General features: G+C 28.1%; 4 protein-coding genes across 6 annotated transcripts; all 4 read left to right on the top strand.

Moving 5' to 3' along the window:
- Positions 1–2,073: 2,073 nt before the first annotated feature.
- On the top strand, positions 2,074–5,723 carry LOC135963761 (uncharacterized). 3 transcript variants are annotated; one of them, XM_065515733.1, is made up of 3 exons: positions 2,074–2,190; positions 2,263–2,380; positions 2,554–2,702. In XM_065515733.1, the coding sequence occupies exons 1-3, from the start codon at positions 2,103–2,105 to the stop codon at positions 2,654–2,656; spliced, it is 309 nt and encodes a 102-aa protein (XP_065371805.1). In that variant the 5' UTR covers positions 2,074–2,102; the 3' UTR covers positions 2,657–2,702. The 3 variants fall into 3 exon arrangements, with proteins under 3 accessions (XP_065371805.1, XP_065371806.1, XP_065371807.1); XM_065515734.1 differs by lacking the exons at positions 2,263–2,380; positions 2,554–2,702 and adding exons at positions 5,290–5,407; positions 5,574–5,723 and having other exon boundaries at positions 2,082–2,190; XM_065515735.1 differs by lacking the exons at positions 2,074–2,190; positions 2,263–2,380; positions 2,554–2,702 and adding exons at positions 5,069–5,206; positions 5,290–5,407; positions 5,574–5,723.
- A 1,335-nt stretch (positions 5,724–7,058) lies between these two features.
- Positions 7,059–7,852, top strand: LOC135948820 (uncharacterized). Its single transcript, XM_065498275.1, has 3 exons — positions 7,059–7,218; positions 7,298–7,415; positions 7,696–7,852. The coding sequence occupies exons 1-3, from the start codon at positions 7,131–7,133 to the stop codon at positions 7,796–7,798; spliced, it is 309 nt and encodes a 102-aa protein (XP_065354347.1). The 5' UTR covers positions 7,059–7,130; the 3' UTR covers positions 7,799–7,852.
- A 3,062-nt stretch (positions 7,853–10,914) lies between these two features.
- LOC135949048 (uncharacterized) lies at positions 10,915–11,344 on the top strand. The gene is made up of 3 exons (XM_065498506.1): positions 10,915–11,002; positions 11,061–11,178; positions 11,242–11,344. The coding sequence occupies exons 1-3, from the start codon at positions 10,915–10,917 to the stop codon at positions 11,342–11,344; spliced, it is 309 nt and encodes a 102-aa protein (XP_065354578.1).
- A 7,658-nt stretch (positions 11,345–19,002) lies between these two features.
- LOC135948910 (uncharacterized) lies at positions 19,003–20,679 on the top strand. Its single transcript, XM_065498361.1, has 2 exons — positions 19,003–20,072; positions 20,263–20,679. The coding sequence occupies exons 1-2, from the start codon at positions 19,163–19,165 to the stop codon at positions 20,451–20,453; spliced, it is 1,101 nt and encodes a 366-aa protein (XP_065354433.1). The 5' UTR covers positions 19,003–19,162; the 3' UTR covers positions 20,454–20,679.
- Positions 20,680–24,794: the final 4,115 nt, after the last annotated feature.

Raw genomic sequence — 24,794 nt, forward strand, 5'->3', positions numbered from 1 at the left:
TTCAAATATTTAAACACTTATGAGCTAAACTCCACAAAACAAAAGTAGAAACAGAGAAAAGAAAAAAAAGAAATGATATAGTGATAATGACAATAATGAGGGAGTGTTTATTTTGCAAAGATTTCTTAATGGTAAAAATATTTATTTAAATAAGGAAATAAACAAATATTATTAATGATTTTAAAAAAACGAATAAAAAACATAATAGCAAATTGTTAAATATTACATTAATAAAAGAGAATTTTATTCAAATAATTGATTTAGATCCAGGCTTATTGATCAGATGAGAACGTGTTGGCAACAAATACAGCAAATAAATTATTTGTTAGTTAGCAAATGATTTTCAATATCAAAATCAGATATTTCACATGAAACAAACAAACAAACAAATCATTTTAGATCGGAAACTGTGCTGTCAAAGACCTAACTCAGTTGTCAAAAACCTAAGTGGTGAGAATGTATTAGTAAAAGAGACTATATGAAAACAAAAACAATACTCGTATGTGTAACTTTTTTGAGTAATTTATTTGTTTGAGTTTTTTTATCTAGTTTCCGATCTATGTACTACATATTGTTACGTTTTAACCTTTTCAAAACGTTGGTTTATTTCCTTTAAATAAACCGGATACTTTTGATTGCAAATAAAAGCCGTTTAGTAGTTTGAAAATTGTAACCACTCTTTATTTATTTATTTAAAATGTACAACGACAGAATTAAATAGTTACTCAGTGTTTTTTTTTATACACGTTTATAAATTCGCAGAAATATAGACACACTTTATAATGTACACGAATTCACTTGAATAATACAGCACACTTTAAGGCACTCAGTTGATGTTTATTCGAATAGCGTCTCTGATAAACTCCCTAACGACTGCAACTTCTGCCACTATTTGTAACACTGCCATCTGCACTCTAGATTGTTCTTTAACTGTCAAAGCTCCTAATTTCGAAGCCTATTTCGAAGTGATTTTTCTACAATGTTCTTTAACTGTCAAAGCTAGCAAACATTCAGCGTTGCCATACTTACGATCTATGATCAACTCAAAGCTTTTATTTAATGTTAATAATGACCACAGATATGTTACAGTTTGAGGGGCACTGCTTTCAAATAGCATTATGCAACTTTAAATCAGCCATTAAAATCGTTATATTTGAATTCAAGTACAATTTTGGTCATAAATTGATTTCACATAGGATTATATCTCACAGCTACTCACTAATTTTATTTAAAACACAATTTTATGTATTTTACTGGATTTATTTTGTAAAATTTTCAGTTTTAATTTAAAGTAAATGTTTTTTGACAACAACCAAATATAAAGAAAGTTTGACAATAGCAATCACAACATAAACAAATAAAAAATAATCAGCTGTTTTCGTAACTTCATCTTATTGATTGATACAGAATAACAGATGGATTTAAAATGTCTGAGTTTAATTAAACATCAAATTAAAGGTTGACAAATAAATTGATAATTTAAAAAAAAAACAAACATTTAATTGAAATACAAAAATAAATAAAAACAAAATGCATCAATATTTGTTTGGATGTTCCAAAAAATAATATTAAACTTTATCAGCAGTTTTAATGAAATTAAAAAAAATATACAAATGTACATATCGCGCATTTGCTGCAACAACGTCATAACTCAAAATCCGTGTTTTTTGTACTGAGTAATACAAAATAAGGGCCGTTTTCAAAAAAGGCAATTATTTTTTGTGTGAGAGTGTTTTTTGTTGTAAACATCAAAATTTAAATTCATGTTTTTTCGTATATTTGACAAGTAAACATTTGGGTTAAATACAGATTAGAAACATATTAACATCTACTATTTAAATCAGGTTTTATTTCTGAAATCGCATGATTTGTTAAAAATTTATTTAAAAAATATTTTTTCATAAAACATTCAAAACCGTTTTTCTCGCAACGACTTTTTTTTGAGTTATGACGATGTTGCAGCAAATGAAAGATATTTAACCTTTAGAAATATAATCCAAATTTTATTAATTGATAACATTTTGTTGTGTATATTCCATATAAAACAAATTCCAACACTTTTCAAACCATTAGTTTACAATTATCTGTGTTAAGAAGACAACATGAAATTTTTAATAATTTTGGCTTTCATTTTAAGTGTTTGTTCACTTTCTTTTGCTGCTGAATCAATTGGATTCTATAAAGATCCAGGTAAGGCAGATTTATTTGTGGTTCTAATTGTTAATGGAAATTTAAATTGTTTATTTTTTTTTTTGGATACAGCTCATCCTGGTAAATGTGTTTTAGATAATTTAGTGCTTTCAGCTGGTGAGGAGGCAAAATTGCCCAATGATTGTGCACTTTTCATTTGCGGAAATGAAAGTTTTGGTACCATTCAAACGTAAGTATATTGGGAAGATTTTACTGTAGTATTAAGTAAAAAAAGAGTGAAATTGAATTTGGTCATTGCAATAGAATTCAAAGTTAAAATATTCAGTTTTTTAATCTTAAAATCAATTTCAACTTTACTTATTCATATTGATTCTTATGTATTTTTGTATATTTATATTTCAGTTGTGGTGTAATGGTTCCTCCTCCTGGTTGCAAATTTACGGAATACATTAATATTAATGCTCCATATGCCGAATGCTGTGAAAAGAAACTTGTGTGTGCCTAATTAGATTTTAATTATTTAAATAAACAAAAATATAACAATTAAACAAGTATTGATTTGCTTTAATCGGCTGTGACAAAGCTTAATCTCATTCATTTTGAAAAGTTACCAAAAACATATCGAGCAAAAAGTAATCAGCTGGCTTTTTAATGTCACCTGTAATAAATTTGCCTTGTTATACAGTATGCAGAAAAACTTTTAATAGACTTTTTGGAAATTTTAAACAGTCAGAACCTAACTCAGTTGTCTAAAACCTAAGTGATGTAATTGTTTTATTAAAAACCTTAATTAAAACAAAAATAACACTCATATCGAGCCATTCCCGCATAAAAAGCTCAAGTGACAAAAACAAAATTTTACAGGAGAAGGTTTTTATTATTTATTTCTTGTTTAAATTAAGTTAGATCAACAAAATTTAGTATGAAGACACATTTTGTTCCAATGCATGAAATGAATCCAATTCAATTGCTTTCTCATATCAGCAGAATAACAGTAACTTTTTTTGCTGTCATTCTTATGAACTACTGAAAAAATATTATGTCGGTTGAGATATAATTTTCGTATTATGTGTAACTTTTTTGAGTTTTTACTTTTTATTTGAATTTTTTTATAGTTTCCGCTCTATTTACTACGATATGAACATTCAACAACTGCTTGTTGGTAGTAATAATGTCAGTTGTCTAAGAGTCCATGTACTATATAGTTTAAAATCTTTGTATTTGTTTTGTGGCAGCCATCATCTTGCTACTGGCAAAAGTATACAATTTTTTATTTATCACAACCAGGAGTTTATTTGTAGGGTTATCAAAGATGAATTTATGCAGTGTAATAATTATGAAGTATTCAAAATTCAAATGTTTAAACACTTATGAGCTAAACTCCACAAAACAAAAGCAGAAACTGAGAAAAGAAAAAAAAAAGAAATGATATAGTGATAATGACAATAATGAGGGAGTGTTTATTTTGCAAAGATTTCATAATGGTAAAAATATTTATTTAAATAAGGAAATAAACAAATAATATTAATGAGTTTATCAAAACGAATAAAAAACATATAGCAAATTTTTAAATATTACATTAATAAAATAGAATTTTATTCAAATAATTGATAGAACAAGGTGTATTATTTTTTTTATCCATTACCCTTCTTGGGAGCATTTGGCTTCCACAAAGCATCTCCATCTTACACGATTTGTTGTTTTTTTTTCTTTTTTGTATATTTCCCATGTAAGATTGCACTCCTAGTTATTGGAATATCATGAGACTCCATGTACGATGTTGCCATTAGATCCTGTCTATTGTTATTTTGTATCAGTTTCGTTAAACGGTTGTTATTCCAGCTAAGTAGAGCGGGTTCTGCGGAACATGTACGATGTTGCCTTAAGATCCAGTCTGTTATTATTTTTTTTCTATCAGTTTCGTTAAACGGTTGTTGTTCCAGCTAAGTAGATAATTGGTCTGCTATAGCTTGTCTAGGATAATGGGGCTGCCATCTGTCGTAGTGGTGGGGAACCTTGCTAATCTTTGATTCCTACCCTTTTTTTCACGTATTTTTGCATATTAATTAGAAAGCAATATTTGTTAATTGTCATACGATTTTCAATGTCAAAATCAGATATTTCACATGAAACACACCAAAAAATATGAATTGGTTTTTCCAAGGTATCTATGTATCTTACAGCTATTTTATTTCAAACACAATTTTATGTATTTTGAACCCAGTAACACAAAGTCTGGTTATGCTTTAACTAATAGTTATACTGACAGTTTTCATACAAAAATTATTTTAACCGACAGTATAACTATTAGTTAGTGCATAACCAGACTTCGTGTTAATGGGGGTTACTGGATTTATTTGCAAAATTTGTTTTTTTTTCCAAACTAAATTTTCAGTTTTTCAGCATGTTTGACAATAGCGATTACACCATAAATAAACAAATAATAATCAGCTGCGATTGTTACTTTTTCATTTTATTGAATAATCCTCGATAAAGAATAAAAAATGGATTTAAAATGTCTGAGTTTACTTAAAGATCAAATTAAAGGTTGACAAACAAATTGATAATTTTTGAAAACAAGAAACATTTAATTCAAAAACAAAAATTGGATTTTCCAAAAAGCAATATAAAACTTTATCAGCTTTTTTTTAATAAAATTAAACAAATTGTACATACATACATACATACATATGTATATAGAATTCGCCTGTTCCACTATGTCGAAAGAAAAAATTTGTATGAAAAACATTAAGTTTTTAAAATTCTTTCGAATAGTTTTCATAAAAATTTGTTCGACTCATTTTTCTTTCGACATCGTGAAACAGGCCTTTAAACTTAAGAAATATAAACCAAATTTTAATACATAATTGATAACATTTTGTTGTGTACATATACATATTTCATTTAAAACAAAGTCCAAAATTATTCAAAGAGTTAGTTTACAATTATAGGTGTTAAGAAGACAACATGAAATTTTTATTATTGTTGGCTTTCATTTTAAGTGTTTGTTCACTTTCTTGTGCTCTCGTAACACTTAAACTCTTTAAAGATCCAGGTAATGCAGATTTATTTGTGGTTCTGGTATTTAATGGGAATCGAATTAAATTTTCTATTTTTCTTTTATTTTTTATATTGCAGCTCATCCTGGCAAATGTGTTTATGATAATTATGTGCTTTCAGTTGGTGAGAAAGCAAAATTGCACAATGATTGTGCACTAATAGTTTGCGGAAGGGAAAGTTTTGGTGTTATTCAAACGTAAGTATATTTGTAAAATTTTATACTATTATTGCAATAGAATTCAAAGTTAATTCAAAGTTGCTTTGACTAAATTGAACTTTAACATTTTATTTGAATTCTATTTCAATTTCACCTTTACTTATTCATATTGATTCTTATTTATTTTTGTATATTTATATTACAGCTGTGATCCAATGGATCCTCCTCCTGGTTGCAAATTTACGGAATACATTAATATTCATGCTCCATTTGGCGAGTGCTGTGCCAAGAAACTTGTGTGTGCTTAATAAGATTTTAGTTATTTAAATAAACAGAAATATAACAATTAAACAAATATTGATTTGCTTTAATCGACTCTGACAAATCTTAAATATCCATCAATCAAAAATTTTAAAAATATGGAAATACCTTATAGCTTGACTATTTTACCAAAACTTTGAGCTAAGTTAACATATTATTGTGATATTAGTTTTTTTTTGTAGATATTTATTTCCAAGTCGAATCAGATATTTTCAACGACAATATATTTCTGGAAAATGTTTAGATAAGATAAGATATTGGCAGGTTTCTTTCAATATCAAACTAATGCTTCAACAATCAGAGGGTTGATATTCCCGAATACCTATATACATACACATATTTCTTGATGGATGGGGTATGTTTACTATATAAATTGGGAGTATGACTTAAAAATGCGGGAATTCGTTCTTGGCTTCAAAGAAAGAACAAGTTTTTTTTGGCTCGGAATCCATTCACGGATATATGTATGTATGTTTTTCAGATGTCTAGGTTTATTAATGTAGGATAGTTAGAAAAGTAGCATTAAGTCTCCATTTGTAGGTACTATCAGGATAAAAAGTACTATTAAGTCACCGAAATCTACAATTTCTTCATCAACGAAGTGATCGATAATACTCATTAACACCTAGACGAAGGATTACTTGTGATATGGATAAGGAAACCTTTTACTAGCTACATATAAAATTAATGTTCGATCGGTAGTCAACTACGCTGTTCCAGATGATCGCCTTCGCTGAGTTATAATCAGTGGAGAAATAAGCAAGAGGTTCTACCGATGAAAGAAGACGATGTCGGAGGAGTCATCCAAACCAGTTGGAGGCTCTACTAAAGCATGTTAGACAGGAGTTAAGTATGTACGAAGAGTGCATACAGAGGAATCATTTGATCGCAACTAGTATTTGACATCTTTAAACGACATTCATAGAGAGGCAATCAATTCCGCGATAGTAGGATACCGTATGAATATCACACTCAGAGACGCCGATAGGATTCTAATCTGGTAAGAATGTTTATTTTGGAAAATATAATAATTTTAACATGTTTATTTATTTAAACACGCAAATAAGTAATTATTACTAATGAGTTTAAATGGAATAAATAATTTGGAAAATAAAGAATAAATCCAGATGTTATTCTTTATTTGAGTTTAAGTAGAGATCAAACTAAAGGTTGAAATATAAATTGATTATATATGTACATTTTAATAAAATAAACATTTAAATAAGAAAAATAAAAAACAACATTTTTATTTAATTTTAGTTTTGATTTTCTAAAACAATTTGTAGTAAATAATATAAAACTTTATCAGCAGCTGATTATACAAATATTATATATATGATTATGTATGCTAATATTTAGATGATAACATTTGTTTCATTTAAAATAAATTCCAAAATGATTTAAACAATTAATTGTCCATAGTCAGTGTTAAGGAGACAACATGAAATTTCTAATAGTTTTGGCTTTTATTTTAAGTGTTTGTTCACTTTCTTTTGCTGCCGTATCAGTTGGTTACTTTAGAGATCCAGGTAATTCATATTTATATTATGGCTTTGGTGGTTAATATGAATTTAAATTGTGTTTTTTTCTTTAACTCAATTATTATAGCTCATCCTGGAAAATGTGTTTATGAGAAGTTAGTGCTTTCAGCTGGTGAAGAGGCAAAATTGCCCAATCGATGTGCACGTTTTATATGTGAAAATGATAGTTTTGGTAGCATTCAAACGTAAGTATAAAATTCGAGTAATATCTACTCGAAGGACAGTCTTCATATTAAAAAAGTTCATAATAAAATGTGTCAGCTTTAACAAAATTTAATTTAATGATTTATTTAAATCTTATTTGTTATTAAATTTGTATGCTATTAACATTTCTATAGATCCAATGTTTTAAATACTTTTAATAACATAAAAATTTAATTGTGAAGAAATGAATTAAATTTTATTTTATTTTAACTCGTACTTATGTATTGATTTTAATGAATTTTTTTAATATTTATATTACAGTTGTGGTGTAATGGCTCCACCTCCTGGTTGCAAATTTACGGAATACATTAATATTGATGCCCCATATAGCGAGTGCTGTGCAAAGAAACTTGTATGTGCTTAATTACAATAGGTTTCAATTATTTAAATAAACCAAATAAAATATAAGAATTAATAAGTATGAATGTTTCAATGGGCTGTAACAAAACGTAAATATAAAAGATTTACTATTTGACACAAACTTAAAAAAACAAGTAAAAGAGCTATATTCGGCTGTGCCGAATCTTATATACCCTTCACTAAATTATATTTAAAAATAATTTTTTTTAAATATTTTTATTTAAACAAAATTAAATTTTTCTTTTTTTTAAAAAGTTTTTTTTAATTTAAAAAAAAAAATTTTAAAAAAATAATTTATAACCAAAAAATTTTTTTTAAAAAGGTTTTCAATTTTTAAAAAAAAAATTTGAAAAAATAATTTTTGACGAAATTTTTTTTCCCGATTTTGACCCATTGTAGATCCAATCTTACTGTAGTCTTATATACATCGTTGCAATGGAATTTGAAATATCTATCATTAGATATATATTAATGACTTAGTAAACCAGATATAGGTCAAAACTAGGGCAAAAATCTAGGGTTTTTCCTTATTTTTAGCCATTTGTGGACCGATTGTAAATAGCAACCGAGCCGGAATAATTCCCGATATATTGATGTATGAATCATGTTTGTAAGCTATTTGGGGGCTACGGAAAGTTGATTTCAACATACAGACGGAAAGACGGACATGGCTATATTGACTTCGCTTCTATATCGATCCAGAATATATATACTTTGCCACTTATGGTGAAGGGTATAATAATATTACTTAAATATCTGTCTTTGTCTGTCGAATCAATAAGTATTTTTATCTAGCCGGAAAATAATTTATTCTAAAAGGTCCGTATTGCTTTCATAAATTTAAGCAGTAACCGAATAATAGAGGATCAAATATCTCTTTAGACATGTAAATATGTATATTGATCGGATAGTCATATTTTTAATATTTGTAAATATGATGGGTGCATCCGGGATTTTTATCAAATTTGTAGCTTTTATTTTGAAACATTTGTACAATATAAATCTATTCAAAGTATTGGTCACTGTTAGCTATGACCTATTCCCATCTTTCTGGCAACATACTTCATACTCAATACTGAAACATGTGACCGAGCGTTGTAAAAAAACTTGTCAAAAGGTCAAAGGGAATCCCGCAATTCCTAAAAATTGGAGCGACAATTCCAAAAATTTTATTTTTTACAATTTTGCTTATAGGGTCCACATTTCCTTCGGGGCTGGAAAAATACTTTGGCGATAAATAGGGAACACATCAAGGTTTCCAAACCGTTTTTCCGCTTTCCGTTTTCTGATCCCAGCTTTGGGATTTTGGAACATGTGGCCCAAGTTGAAATTTTGATAAAAAAAAAATAGGTCAAATTCCGAAGGGCGTAAGGGCGACATATTCTAAGAATAGGACATGTTTTTTATATCAAAATTTTCTCCGTAAAGATATCTTTCAGATAAACACAAGATTGTTATATGTTCTTAAAGAAAGTTTTTTATAATTAAAAAAGAGTTAAGTCACCTTTTCGCCCAAAAAACAATAAAAATCAATTATTTTTTGAATATTTAAATTGAAAATCGTTTGTTTTGGATCCAAAATTTTGAAATGCTAACAAGCGGAATAAAAACAGTATACAACCTCATTGTTTTGTGTTAAAGAATCTTTGTTTAGATGTTCATAAGAAATATTAAAAACTAACTATAAGAATTTTTAAAACTATAAACCAGGGACCCGAAATAACTGTTATTTTTTTTTAAACAAGCAATTGGTTATAGAAAAAATAACTGCAAAAAAATAGGTCCCGTAATAACAATTATAAATAACTCAAAAAAATTTTAGTCTATGATAACCATTATGAAAAAATTTAATTTTGTTAGGTCTTTGATAACCATTATGAAAGATTTTTATTTTTTTTGGTCTTCAATAATCATAATGAAAGATTTTTATTTATTTCGGTCTCTGATAACCATTATGAAAGATTTTTATTTTTTTTGGTCTTCAATAACCATTATGAATGATTTTTATTTTTTTGGTCTTTGATAACCATTATAAAAAAAATTTATTTTTTTGGTCTTCGATAGACTACAGCCATTACAAATATTTATACCCTACACCACCATAGTGATATAGCGTATAGTGCCCCAAGGACGAAGTCTATTTAATTTGGTTAGAATCCGTCTATTATTTCTCCTAGCCCCCAAACGATTGTCCTATCTGAAAATAGATAATCCCTCATAAATATCTTAGTTATATAGATATCCAAACCAAATTCAGCACAAATAAGTTTTATATAAGCCGAACTCTCACTACTAAATTTTGTGACGATTGGTCCATAATTAGTCATAGCTCCCATAAAAGGCCCACTTCCGAAAAGCATTTTAACGAGTATAGATTTCTTAAAAAAGTTGGTATTCAAATAAAATTTAGCACAAATAACTTTCATATATATAGAAGACATGTCACTTAATTTTATGCCGATTGGTCCATAATTAGTCATAGCTCCCACATATTGCACATTTTAAAAGAAAACTGTTTATAATCATAAATATTCTTAATTCTTATGAAATTCTGAACCAATTTATATTTCTCTGTCTATTTTAAAATACAAGAAAACCAGGTCCATGCGACCAAAAAACTTTGTCGGTACTCAAAATGTTTACGGAAGACCAAAAAAAATAAAAATCTTTAATAATAGTTATCAAAGACCTAAAAAAATAAAAATATTTTATAATGGTTATTGAAGACCTAAAAAAATAAAAATATTTTATAATGGTTATTAAAGACCTAAAAAAATAAAAATCTTTCATAATGGTTATTGAAGACCAAATAAAATAAAAATCGTTTATAATGGTTACCAAAGACCAAAATAATATTGGTTATTTTTAACTGTTATTCAGGGACCATTTTTCAAAAATTCTTGATAAACAATTATTTCAGGATTTTTTCCAATATTGGTTATAACAGTTATGTCCCTGCTATAAACAAATCACGTACATTTGTTTGTTAAGAATTCAAAAAAAAAAAACCACACAATATTGAATGATAGCTCTTGAAACAGTTTTGTTAATTTTATTTAAGTTATTGAAATTTAAAAACATGTCAACAATTAGTTAACAATGGACAGTGTTAAAGACAACATGAAATATTTAGTGATATTCGTATTTATTTTAAATATTTGTTCTGAAAGTTTTGCTGCCGAATACTCAGGAATATTTAAAGATCCAGGTACTTATTTCAATTCAATTCCAAGTCATACAAGTTATATGATTGAGTTTATTAACAGCATATCCGGGAAAATGTGTATATGAGAATTTAGTTTTGGCTGCTGGTGAGGAGGCTAAATTGCCCCAAGAATGCGGAGTGATTTTTTGCGAGAATGACAGTTTTGCCACTGTACAAACGTAAATAAATTATTTTCTTCTAAATGTTTATTATAAATTAATTAAAATCTTTGTTAATTATAGTTGTGGTGTAATGATACCTCCATCAGGTTGTAAATTTACAGATTTTATAAATATAAATGACCCATATCCAGAATGCTGTGAAAAGAAACTTGTGTGTTATTAAAATAAAAAATTTGTATTTTACAAAATTTTTTGGTAATTTATTATTAGCTTCTATTCTTACGAAATAACTTTGCATTTATTTAACCCGGCTTCCCAAATACATTATACTACAAACTATGGTATTCATGATATTAATTAAATTCAACATCATTAGTTTGGTCTGATATTAAATCAACCCAAAGTACTCGAATAATGCAATGGCGACCTTCACATAATACAGCTGATGATTTCAATAAGTAATAACTCCAGTAAGTATTTAATATTATGTATTACATTTTATTTTATTCATGTGGCACACCTAAACTGTAACTTGAAACTTTATTTTTATTAAAACACTTGTTAATGGGTGATTTAAACCCCAATAATAAAATAATAATTATAGAAAATTCAGTTATTCAATTGCAGTACTGCTGCCATTATCACCATCATCATCATCAACATCTTTAACCCTAAAGCAGAATTTTCTCTGCTCAACAGAATACAAAACATCTTTGAATTTACAAGTATACCTGTACTTGTAAGTACATAGTTTTACTTTGTAACAGATTCGTTTTTTTTTTCTTAAATTTTTGACATTAAACTATGACTTTTGTTTTTTTTAATATCTTTTAATTCCTGTAATTTACCACACATTAAGCCACTTTTCAAATCGCTCTATACTGTATTATTTTATTCAATTCAAATCTACTGTTATTTTGTGTGTCATTTAAGTAATGTTACAAAATTTCATGATCAAAGCCAAATGATTAACAAATAACGAAATTATTTAACTATTTAATGATCCCTAAAGAACTTTGTACAAAAACCGAATTCAATTATAATAATCTACAAAAAGGCAAGTCTAAATACATATTTCCCAAATTTCAGTAATTGTAAACATTAGGGTGGCACTTAGACTAAAATTATCATATTTTAAGCAAAACTTAGCAAAAACAAAATTTCTTTTAAATATTACAGTGCGTGATAATATAATGGAAACAGTTTTAGAAAACTATATTTCATAATTTGAGTTAACAAATACATGACCTCAAATAAAACAATGTTTTCTATTAAAATATAGTAAATTTAGCGCTAAAGATTAACTAAAATAAATTTTTAGCATGTGGTTACACTTCTTATTAGATATGACTTATCATGGACCGATCGTCATGAACTTTTTTTCTATATGGATCTTATTTGTATTTAATTTTATGTGGATATCAAAATTTTTAAGAGATTTATGCTCGTTAAGATGATGTTTGAAATCGGGCATTTTATAGAATATATGACCAATGATATGGGGAATGGGGTAACAAACGTTGGTAGAAAGATTTAGGTTCATATAAAACTTGTTTACGTCAATTTTCAGTTGGTGTCCATTTGTAATCTGAAGTGAAGTCTAATTTCATTACGGATAATATATTTTTAGCGTTTTTAAATAAAACAAAAGTCGCGTTAATATGTGATTTAAAAAAAGAATGGAGCGTTTCGAAATCTTTTTAACAAGTTGAAATATCAAACTTGTTCGTCATATTTGTTGGCGTTTAAGTAACAAGTGATATATGTAGCTAGTCAAGTAACCAGTTACGTAACTGGCGCTATATAATTCCCATGCGCTGACTTTGGACCAGTTATCAGATCGCCTCTTTGTAGTCTATGCAGCGCCAATCGACTTACTTTTTACATATTTTTAATTGTTTAAAGCAGAGACCAAAAATAACGGGTTCACTTTCATTTCAATGGCAAATTCTCATTGGCAGCCATTTAAAAATGATTTTTTGTGATATATCACTGAGAGAGTGATTTATTCGAGAACATTTTAGGTTTGGGGTTGAGAGAAGCAGAAAAGAAACAAACACAAATAATCTGGATGAGTGATTTATAATTTATTTTTTTCGTAAAGGTCAGCTTGTGACTTTTATTTGCGAACATGAAAAAAAATCGCAAAAATGCATTTAATGCAAATCAACGTTTAAATATATAAAATTGATCAAAAGATTAATAACAATTTAAAAACAATTCTGATTTCTGTTACTCAGACTTATCATATTATCTTCATAATTTGTCAAAAATTACTAACACTATGTTATTGTATGTAAATAAAGGAGAAAGTAAGAGTTATTAAGAACAAGAACAAATGAATTGTTTATCTCACACCAAACCATTAAAAAACAACAAAAACAAATAAAAGACATACCAAACCATTTAAATAAAAATCATTTTATAACTGTTATTTTCAGTGATTTATTTTTATCACAAAGATATAAAACACAATTTGGGTTTTTTGGTATATGGACGAGTTATTTTCGATCTCTGGTTTAAAGTCCCAGTTAATTATTTAAAATAATTACTCCCTATTTGTTATTTTTCTACACACATTAACTCTAATATATTAGTACCTATTTATACAAGTGATATTAATTACGTTAAAACTTTTTTTCTATGGTCTCATGGTATTGAAACCCATCCTTATATGTTGCTATGACTTTTTTTGCATGTTTTCTCTTGTACTTTAGATGTATCGATTTGATTGCAATTAGTATTTAATAATGTACTTGTACTTTACTTTTTATTACAATATTTGAATGTCAAGTTCTGCAGTGTTTATAGGTGAAACTATTGTAGAAAAGGGTAAAAACATAAAATGTTGCATGATAAGATGGATAAAAAAAAATCTACACTTAAAGAAATTAATGATAGCGGAGTGAAGAACTGAATATGTGTTAAATAAAACCCTTTCTAACAATTAGTACTTAGGGTCTTATATTGTACAAGTGGAAATTTCCTATTTTTCATTAAAATACTTCTGATATTTTTCAATTATTGGCACTTTTGCCGTGTATTTATATGTATTTGATTAATTTGCTATTTAATATACAAATTTTATTTCTTAAACATTCCACTTTACACTAGTTAGTTTTAAATGTCCCATAATGGGTGCCAAATTATGAATTTTTAAATCGAGGTTGCTCTCCTCACACAATCAATACCTCACAATGATGAACATTTAGCAGCAAAGTATTAGAAACTGAAACATTAAATCCACCATAAACATAAACTTTGCTTACAGCAAGTCATGCTCTTTAAAATGATAATGAAAAATTACAAAAAAAATCATAAAAAAAAATGAACCAAAGATAATGATGCCCTCGTATGAATACTTAAAAAATATCGTACGTACTAAAGAGTCTTATTTTGTAAAGATGTTAGATTCAACGCTTGCATTATTAATAGTGTGCTGCTACAAAAATGTAACAACAACAATAACGATGACAGCAATAATAGCAACAATAATTATATTGGGCAACAGCATCTAGTTGCTGCTGAAATATTAATATGGACATTCAATAGACAAGCACAAGTCACAGTGTACTTAGCGTTCAACTACATACTTCAACTACTGTAATACATTCACACTGACATCGGAAGGAAAAAGTCTGTTATCAACCAATTTTTCGGAAAAAACCTATTTACCTCAATTGAGGCTAAAAGTGGTGTAACTTCAAACTATTTATTTACACCACTTTTGCTACATTATGCTCTGTGAAAAAACGATTTTTCCAGCCCCATCTGCTTTTGAATATCAAAAGGTATTCAATGTAAGGACAATATGTAACACCAGAACAGCAATCAGAAAAAATTGTGGGTTACATCACTTTTGCTCTGATGGCCTCAATTGTACTTTTCCTCTCAGCTGCTTTTGGGCAATATTAATTTTACTTTAGTGGATCTCTTTTAATATTTGCCCTAGTACCGCATTATTTATCCATATACATAAAGTTATATGTATATTAAAGTACTAATAACATTCGTTTTGGAAAAAAAAACTCCCAACCATAGCGAACGTGACGTATTTTGAAAATCTAAATAAAATGTAACAGTACCAGTAGTAACTATTTTTTAGTAATATTTTGATTTGATTATCAGCCACTTAATAAAAGTAGTGTGGTATAACTGATAACAAGCGGTGATTTTGAGGTACAAGAACGCTACATTGGAACATGAACAAACTAAAATAAAAATACAGTTAATCGAGCTTTGTTTGGATTCTTTTCATGTTAATAGCCACCACCAAAATGATAGGGGGTATATGTCCATCCATCTGTCTGATAAATATACGATAGTGTAAACGCGTTGATAGTGTAAACGCATTCCCAAGAAATTTTAACAAAAAATTGTTTATTATTATTTTTTTTATTTGAGTACCATCAATAATTGACAATAAACCATGAATTATACGTGTTTTCCATACAATTACAATACACTTACTCGTATTAATTACAAATTCATTTTACACAACAAATATTGAAAAATATCTTTATATGTATATGCAACAATAATCATAAAGAGAAGCTGTTACTACATACATATTAATTGTAATGTCAGATGAGGACCAATTTGAAACTGAATTATTTCTTTTTAAATACAATTAAATATGAACTATAATGAAGGACAAATATGATGAGAATTTAATTTGTTGTATTTGAAGACATTTCCATTATTTCTCACTTGTTAAAATAAACATTGTTAACTTTAATAAATATTACACTAATTTGATTCATTATTACACTCAAAGACAAAACCATGTTTTGAAATGCTACAATTACATGAAATTACTTGATACATGAAAATTAGAAAATAATTTTAAGTTCATTAACAGCAGCAGAATTTTACATAGAATTTTTGTTAGTTGATAATAATACAAATGATTCTCACCGATTTTCTAAGTTTGTTTTAATTGCTATTTTTTGCACGGAAAATAATAGAATATAAACATTTGTAGTATATTTTGTTCTCAGTAGGACCCATAGAGAAAATATACACAGAGCGGAATCTTGAAAAAGAACTCACACAAAATAATTACTCAATATCATCACAAATACGAGTGTTGTTTTTGTTTTCTCATATTATTCACCATGAATGGCAAGGGTATATATAAGTTTGTCATTGCGTTTGTAATTTCCACATTTTTCATTTGCGACCCCATAAAGTATATATATTCTGGATCGTTATAGATAGCGGAATCGATATAGCCATGTCCGTCTGTGTGTTGAAATCAACTTTCAGAAGCCCCCAAATAACCTACATACACGATTCATACATCAATATCTCCGAAATTCTTCCGGCTCGGTCGCTATTTAAAATCGAGAAAATCGGTCCACAAATGGGATATAAGGAAAAAACTAGGACAACCTCGATTTTTGACCTATATCTGAATTACTAAGTCATTAATATAGACAATATGGATATCTAATGATAGATACATATTTCAAAGACCTTTGCAACGACGTATATAAGACCATAGTAAGTTGGACATACAATGGGTCAAAATCGGAAAAAAATATTTGTTAACCCGAATTTTTTTTTCATCAAAATCTTTTTCCAAAAAAATTAATTAAAGAAATTTAAAAAAAAAAAATTTGAAAAAACTTTTTTAAAAAAAATTAAAACAACAATTTGGAAAAAAAAATTTTTTTTTAAAAAAATTTAAAACATTAAAAAAAAAATTTGATTTTGTTTACATAAAAATATTTAAAAAAAAATATAGCTCTCTTACTTATTTTTTACTAATATATTCTTACCACTTAGGTTTTGGACAACTGAGTTAGGTCGGAAAATCTGCTGTCAAACTCAGTTGCCAAAAACCTAAGTTTTTTTAAAAAAAAAACACAGAGAAATACGCATAGAGCGGCAACTAGAAAAAAAAAACTCAAAACTAAAAATTACTCAAAAAAAATAATCACACATACGAGTGTTGTTTTGGTTTTCTCATAGTTTTTTTTCCTAATACATTCGTTAGGTCTCTGACAGGAGAATTTCCGATCTATGTGTATTTATCTAGAAAAAACTCAAACAAAAAAATTACACAAAAATAATCACACATACGAGTGTTGTTTTTGTTTCCACATAGTTTTTTCTACTAATATATTCTCACCACTTAGGTTTCTGACAACTGAGTTAGGTCTTTAACGGGAGAGTTTCCGCGATATGTCTATTCTCTGTGTTAGGGCCTATTTGAATGAAAAGCACTCAAAAATTATTTGAAAACCTTGTGATTTAAATACTAAATTTTGAAAATTGTTTTTCTTACCATTCAGGTTTTTTACCATAGAGAAATATACAAGTGCGGAAACTAGAAAGACACTGAAACAAAAAAATTACCTAAAATAATCACACATACCAGTGTTGTTTCTGTTTTTACATAGTTTTTTTCTCACCACTTAGGTTTCTGACAACTGAGTTAGGTCTTCGACAGTAGAGTTTCCGCTCTATGTCTACCTTTTTACTAATAAGTTCTCACAACTTAGGATTTTGGCAACATACTTATGATTTTGACAGCAGAGATTCCGCTCTGTGTGTATTTCTCTAAGTTTTTGATAACAGACTTCGGTTTTTGACAGCTGAGTCCGTGTGTATTTCTCGATGACATTGCTTTTTACATATACAAATACACATTGTTCAGAAACTCTGCTGTAAAAGACCTAACTCAGTTGTTAGGTCTCAGTTTATGTATTTTATCTATGTCATTGACAACATATTTAGGCCCAGTAAGCACCAAAGCCCCAAAAATTCAAGCACTTGAACATTTTGTTGGAATTTGACTTGAATGCAAATGTAATTATGTTTTAAACTTGAAAAATATTTGAAAAATTAAATATTATTCAAACAAAAAACATATCGCACTTGATCAACACGAGGGTATTAACTCAAAATTTTGAAAATTTCACTTTTTTCAAGAAATCAACTAACAACATCAAATACTGTAAAAATTTCAACGTATTCCGATTACTCTTTCATCTCGAAAACAACATTTGAGACCATTTTCGTGATAATGTAGTGACTACTTTCATACAATAAAAAGGTATTATTTTGAGTTAATACAAAAGTTGAAATAGAAATGCATCGTATATTTTCATATATGGTTTCCAGTTAAAACCATAGAGAACATAGAGTGGAAACTCGAAAAAAACTCAACCAAAAAAATTACATATACGAGTGTTGTTTTTGTTTTCACATAGTTTTTTTTACTAATACATTCTCACCACTTAGGTTTTTGACAACTGAGTTAGGTCTTTGACAGGAGAGTTTCCGCTCTATGTGTTTTCTCTATGGTTAAAACTAATCAAATTGTTTTATTTATATTTGGTTGTATTTTGAGTTGATACTGTTTTGTTGATAAAATTTGTTTTACTTTATGATTTTAATTCGAAATGTGACTCTTTTTATAATAAAATTGTTCACATTATTTCAGAAAAATGGTATTAACTCAAAAAACAGATTTTTTTGCAATAATTGGAAAAATTTAAAAGAAAAACAATGTAATTATATTTTTAAATGGAATTTATATACTATTATGTATTCAGATTTACAAATTCTCTTAAAATGTAACAACAAACTGTTTTTTTCATCTACAGAAAATTTTAAAATTTTGAGTTAATACCCTCTTGTTGATGAAGTGCGATATGGCTTGAATTTATTTTTCCTTTTTAATGGAGAATGCTATTGAAATAAAGTGTAATACAACTGTAATTCAATTGTTTGACTATAATTCAAGGCTTGATTTACACTTGCTTTCAAATTTAATTCCAGTAAAAATGCTTATTGGGGGTGTTTGGCAGCTGAGTTTCCGTTCTATGTATATTTCTCTATGTCATAGATTTTTACAGCACCTAGAAATTTACTTCATTTAAAAATAACAAAATATTTTGAAGTTCCTTTTAATATACTACAAAAATAAAAATAACAAAATTTTCTCACAAAATAACAACTTTTCTGTAAAAATTCTAAAACAAACCCAGTTTTCTACCACTCAAAGTCTGCATCTTGGCCTATTCTCAAAATGGAATTGAACATGAACACAAAACGCCCCAGAGATCTTAGTTTAGATGATGACGACAATTTCAGTAACATATCACGAATTTCATATGGTGTTCACAATTCTTTGAATTCAGCCTGTAATTCTGATTCCGAATGTAGTGGCCCCATTTCGGTGCGCGATATGATTCAACATTATAATAATCAGCTAAAAAAGGAGGAATCAAATCAAATTAATCATACAATCAAGTACAAAATAAATACAGCCAAAAGACCTCATCATCATCAGTCGCAACATTTATTGGCAGCCACAAAATCATCATATTGTGGTTTAAATAATTATGGCTCTCAGATGAATGCTAATAAACGTTGTGCTGACCAAATGGAACATAAATCATCAATGGATTTCAATGATTACAATCCCACAGCCCTCACTTGCTGTAAGAATTGCACAGCGTGTACGTGTTGCCAAAATAGAAGCCTTACACATTCAGCAACCACCAAAATGTTGTCGTCACCATCGTCTTTGTTATTGCAGCAAAACAATGAGAACAACAAAATACCAAGCAGCAGTCACCACAGCACAGATAACAATGATGAGGCTGGTGGTGTTTGTATTAGAAGCTCTAGCTTAAATAGTAGTAATAAAATCAATGCTAAAGATACTCGTATTCTTGCGGTTGAGAATGGTACCACCAACAGCATCGATGCCACCTCTATTAAACCAACGATATTGAATGATTTTTGTGCAGCAGAACTAAATAAAGACTCCACCAGCAATGGTCTCTTTAAGAAACACAGTTCTCTAGTTGTGGTTGAGAAGCAAAAGAATCGTTTACTGTCAACCGATAGTGTTGAGGAGGCCAAAATTTGTCAACAGCCAGCAATTGAAACATCCTATCAAAGTAAGACCACAATTGCAAAGACATCAAGTGGTAAGTACTACAAGAGACTCAAACGTGAATGAGAACCAAGACATAAATCACACACAAAATTACTTAATTCTTTAACTACAAGACCCAAAAAAACACACTCGTATAAAAATAAAACAAATTGAAGAATAATAAAAAGAAGCTACATACATTTTAATAAATGACATGTTGGTTTGCATTTATCTTAAACTAGGTGTGCGCATTATCATTGATATATTCTTTGATCAAGAACGATGTGCTAATGCCACCGATATTGTGGGTAGTAGGGTGGAAACTGATATACCACAGAGTCGTATTTTAACTGAATTTCAACAACAAACTATGGCTGTCAATACTGCTGATACTGTTACAGCTACTGCATCTACATCTTACCAGGGATTGTAGAAGAAAAAGAACCCTTAGAAATGCTGCTGCTGCTGACCCAAATGGATTTGTTTTATTATTTTGTCTGTGCATATTTAATGCATTGCTCTTTTTAAATTTGAATTGATATATTTTTTGGGTGCTTTTCTGTTAAGATTATACATTTTTAACTATTTCATATTTTATAGTTATTTTATTGTTGGAATATATTTTTTGGTTTTAATAAAATTTTACACGCATATCTTTATTTAGCTGAATTTAGTTCTTCTTCCAGTGTGATTTTTACATCATGCTAAAGAAAGAAATGTCATTTAGTTCTTTATTTAATGAATTACGCTGGTGACCGGAAATATGAAATCAATTTCTTCTCTAAACTCTTTCAGCTAATTTAATCTTTTTTAAATTTACCATTATTTTCGGTGTGAAGAAAACCAAAATACGTCACACTGTGCGACCCTTGAGAAAAATAAATTTTAATTATTTAATCAAAGAACACTTTACAAAAAATGCTGCTCGAAAAAAACTCATACATAAAATTGTTTAGGACATAGAGGAATACACATAGAGCGAAAATTAGAAAAAACCTAAAACCAAAGTATAACAAGTAGTCCAACTCTTTGACAGCAGTACCTAACTCTATACATGTGTTAGTGAAAAAGTACCTAAGTCTAAATATGTGTTAGTTACAAAAATGTATATGTGTTGGTTCGTTTTGAATTTTCACCATACACACAGAGTTCTAAAAAAATGTTTAAATTTTAATTTATTTAAATTTTGTTCTATTTTCAATACCAAAAATTGAAACTCTGTTCTATATTTTAGAACCTACCACAAACAAAATAAAACGTCAAAATTAATAAAAAAAAATATTTTTTAGTTTGTGCGAAATGGACTTGCTTCGGAAAAGAAAAAGTGCTAAATGTGTTGAAAAAAATTATAAAATAATGTGTGTTAGTGAATTTACGCGTATCAAACTATATTTATTTATTGGACAATTTATAGTTAAAATTTCGAGACTTTTGATGTGTATAATTCTCTCACAAGGGTGTTGAATTTACACAGTACCCGTATATGTGAGAGAGTAAATTTATAAAATAGAGAGTTGGACTACTTGGTATACTTTGCCTAAAACTGTGTTTTCTCATAGTTTTTTTTTATTAATAAATTCTCACAACTTAGGTTTTTGACAACTGAGTTAGGTCTTTCACATGAGAGTTCGCTCTATGTATATTTTTTCTATGCACAGAGCCATAGATAAACACACATAGATCGGAACATTGAGAAATAGAAAACTAGAAAAAAACTCAAACCAAAATTTTACTCAAAATAATCACACATACGAGTGTTGTTTTTGTTTTCACATAGTTTTTTCTACTAATACATTCTCGCCACTTAGGTTTTTGACAACTGAGTTAGGTCTTTGACAGGAGAGTTTCCACTCTATGTATATTTCTCTATGGCAGGATCTAGAAAAATAACACAAACAAAAATATTAATCAAAATAATCACACATACGAGTGTTGTTTTTGTTTTGTTGTCAGATTAATACAGATATGCAGCAAATGACAGTTGTCACTTTCTTCATATAGAGCCGTATGGCTATTTTGACATTATACATCGATTTTTCAATGGTTGTGATTTACAGAGCGAGAGAAAACATACAATTTTTAATAGGTAACGAGTGTGACACATATTTGTGCCTCTTTCCAAACCACAACTATTTTGACATTTTCTCTTGTTTGTTTTCTATTGCCATATTACTGAAATCAGCTGATTCATATTTGTATAATTTGTGTAATACATTATTACACTTAGGTTTTTGACAACTAAGATAGGTTTTGACAGGAGAGTTTCCAATATAATTGTTTGAAACAATGCAATAGTGAAATACACAGAGGTTATTGGTCATGGTTATTTAATTTTTGAAGGTCAAATCTTGTTCTGCTAAGAGCTGGTTTACGTTCTTCAGCTTTCAAATTTAGTCGGACTGCAGTTACCATCAGATAATGAACGTTTCAACAATCATATTATGGTTGAATCACAACCATAAATATCTCTTACAAAACTGCTTCCGTAGAAGCGGTATATTTTTATTTAAATATTTAGTAATTTTTTGCTCATAATAAGATTCCTCTACATATTACTGTAAAAAATACTTAGGACCTGGCTCACTAAATGCGAACGAACATTTTCTTTCTTATTTTAAATTGAAAACAGTAAAAAAAATTAAAATTTGTTGTTTTCAATATAAAATATGTTCGTTTGCATTTAGTGAGCCAGACCCTTAGTCATAGAGAAAACACATAGAGCGGAAACTCTCCTGCCAAAGACCTAACTCAGTTGTCAAAAACCTAAGTGGTGAGAATGTATTATTAAAAAACTATGTGAAAACAAAAACAACACTCGTATGTGTAACTCTTTTGAGTAATTTTTTTGTTTGAGTTTTTTTCGAGTTTCCGCTCTATGTTCTCTATGCCCTTAGTTTGAATTGCACTATGGGAATTTAAACTTTAAATGAATGCCTATTAATGTTCTTTAAGCTTTGCAATGCCTAAAACATTTGATGAACAATTATAATCAGGTAATTAATTATAATTAGCTTTTCTAACCAAATCATAATAAATTTCCATACAAACGATTTTAAATAAAAAAATAACCACTGTTAACAGATAATTAACATTTGACTTTAAATAAATCAAAGAATAAAGGAACATGAATGAATGAATGTACGAATGAATTTACTTTTTATACAGATTTTTCTTTATTTTACAATTATGTATGAGAATTTGTTGTGGTTTATGCAAATATTAAACATTAAAGGGTTTTAGCACGATTTTCTATTCAATTACCCCGCAGAGATATAAAAGTCATTTCAATAAAAATTTCAAAGAAAAAGGCGTACAAAAAAGATGGGAGGGAATTATGAATGGTTAATGATAATGAACCTATAATAACAATTATATTTTAGTTATAAAATACAAACATTTTTAAAACAAATGTGATTATATTTGCTGTAAAATATGAATATGTTTCGATATAAGTACCTTATGTTTGATTCCACAAAAACTAATAGTTAATTTTATGAAACGTACAGGCAAATTGTATGACTAACTCGTGATCTAAATGTAAAAAAAAAAAACAGAAAAAATTACTTTCTAGTTGTCTGACTTTAAAAAATGAACATACCATGAGTACAAATATTTGAGTTTTCGTTTTCATTTTCATTTTTTTTGTCTTTCAAAATGTCTTATGCAACTTGTGGCATTATGATGTCTGGAAAGGCAGATGATGCTGCAATAAGTTTTAAATCCCAACTAACGAGATTACAATATAGCAATAAACTCTTTTTAACCAAAGCCATCAGCCATGCCAAAATAATGGAAAATCTAACAATAACTGTTATAAAGTTATATTTTAGTTAATATGGCCATAATCCACTCAAACTAAATAATGATGAAGTCATAATCACATGACTTCAATTCAAAAGATAACTAAATTTTATGGTACACATTTGTTTAAGCTACAATCGATTAGTTGGAGAGTTTGGTTGAATAATAGATTGAGATTTTTTTGGGATAGAAAATATTTAAGAAATAGATATTCAAATTTACATTTTGAACTTAGCTGCTTTAAATTTGGTAATCAAACATTGAATGAAATATAAAGAAGAATATATTTTAATACCTGGCATATTAGTAGCTTAGCGTGAAAAGGCGCTAAGTATGTTTTTACAAAAATTTTATAAGAGACAAAAACACTTTAAAATCGTAAAATTTGTTAAGTAGTACAAAGACTTATAATATTTTCCATAACTTATTTTGTATATATTATTGGACTTAGCATTTTAATTTAACTTCATACATACTGGACAGGAAATCGACACAGACCTGGTAGGAAACAGTTCAAGTTCTGACTGTTTGTATGAACCCTGGTAAACTTGTTTTGTTTTTGATATTATATTTAATACAGAATTGAATTAAATTTGGCTTCCCATATTTTAATTCCTAATAATAGTAAGTTAAATAGATGAAATTTACAATATACTCTGACAATAAAGATTGTTGATGACGTCCTCGGCAGGGTAGAAAATGCATTCCAATTTGCCAATTGTTTAAAATTTTAATATTCAGTGATATTCTTTGAATTATTACTAATAAATTATAATAAAAATGAACTTAAGCCTAGTTAAAATTAACTTTCAAAATATCTTAAACCCGATAGATCTTAAAATTTAAAAAATTACACAAAAAAGCATATTTTAATCAAACAAAGTTTTTAATTGGAAGATCTATACATGACATTAGAATTTGAAAATAATTTCGGGCATGTGGCCTCCGCGATTGTTCTTGACGTCCAATTTTG

Source organism: Calliphora vicina, chromosome 1 (genome assembly GCF_958450345.1).
Source record: "Calliphora vicina chromosome 1, idCalVici1.1, whole genome shotgun sequence".
Taxonomy (NCBI): domain Eukaryota; kingdom Metazoa; phylum Arthropoda; class Insecta; order Diptera; family Calliphoridae; genus Calliphora; species Calliphora vicina.

Bases quoted from the DNA above. Each gene is read 5' to 3' on its own strand.
- LOC135963761 (XM_065515733.1), top strand. From the start codon at position 2,103: ATGAAATTTTTAATAATTTTGGCTTTCATTTTAAGTGTTTGTTCACTT. The intron at 2,191-2,262 runs GTAAGGCAGATT...TTTTGGATACAG, and splicing joins TGGATTCTATAAAGATCCAG to CTCATCCTGGTAAATGTGTT. The intron at 2,381-2,553 runs GTAAGTATATTG...TTTATATTTCAG, and splicing joins AGTTTTGGTACCATTCAAAC to TTGTGGTGTAATGGTTCCTC.
- LOC135948820 (XM_065498275.1), top strand. From the start codon at position 7,131: ATGAAATTTCTAATAGTTTTGGCTTTTATTTTAAGTGTTTGTTCACTT. The intron at 7,219-7,297 runs GTAATTCATATT...CAATTATTATAG, and splicing joins TGGTTACTTTAGAGATCCAG to CTCATCCTGGAAAATGTGTT. The intron at 7,416-7,695 runs GTAAGTATAAAA...TTTATATTACAG, and splicing joins AGTTTTGGTAGCATTCAAAC to TTGTGGTGTAATGGCTCCAC.
- LOC135949048 (XM_065498506.1), top strand. From the start codon at position 10,915: ATGAAATATTTAGTGATATTCGTATTTATTTTAAATATTTGTTCTGAA. The intron at 11,003-11,060 runs GTACTTATTTCA...GTTTATTAACAG, and splicing joins AGGAATATTTAAAGATCCAG to CATATCCGGGAAAATGTGTA. The intron at 11,179-11,241 runs GTAAATAAATTA...TGTTAATTATAG, and splicing joins AGTTTTGCCACTGTACAAAC to TTGTGGTGTAATGATACCTC.
- LOC135948910 (XM_065498361.1), top strand. From the start codon at position 19,163: ATGGAATTGAACATGAACACAAAACGCCCCAGAGATCTTAGTTTAGAT. The intron at 20,073-20,262 runs GTAAGTACTACA...ATCTTAAACTAG, and splicing joins AATTGCAAAGACATCAAGTG to GTGTGCGCATTATCATTGAT.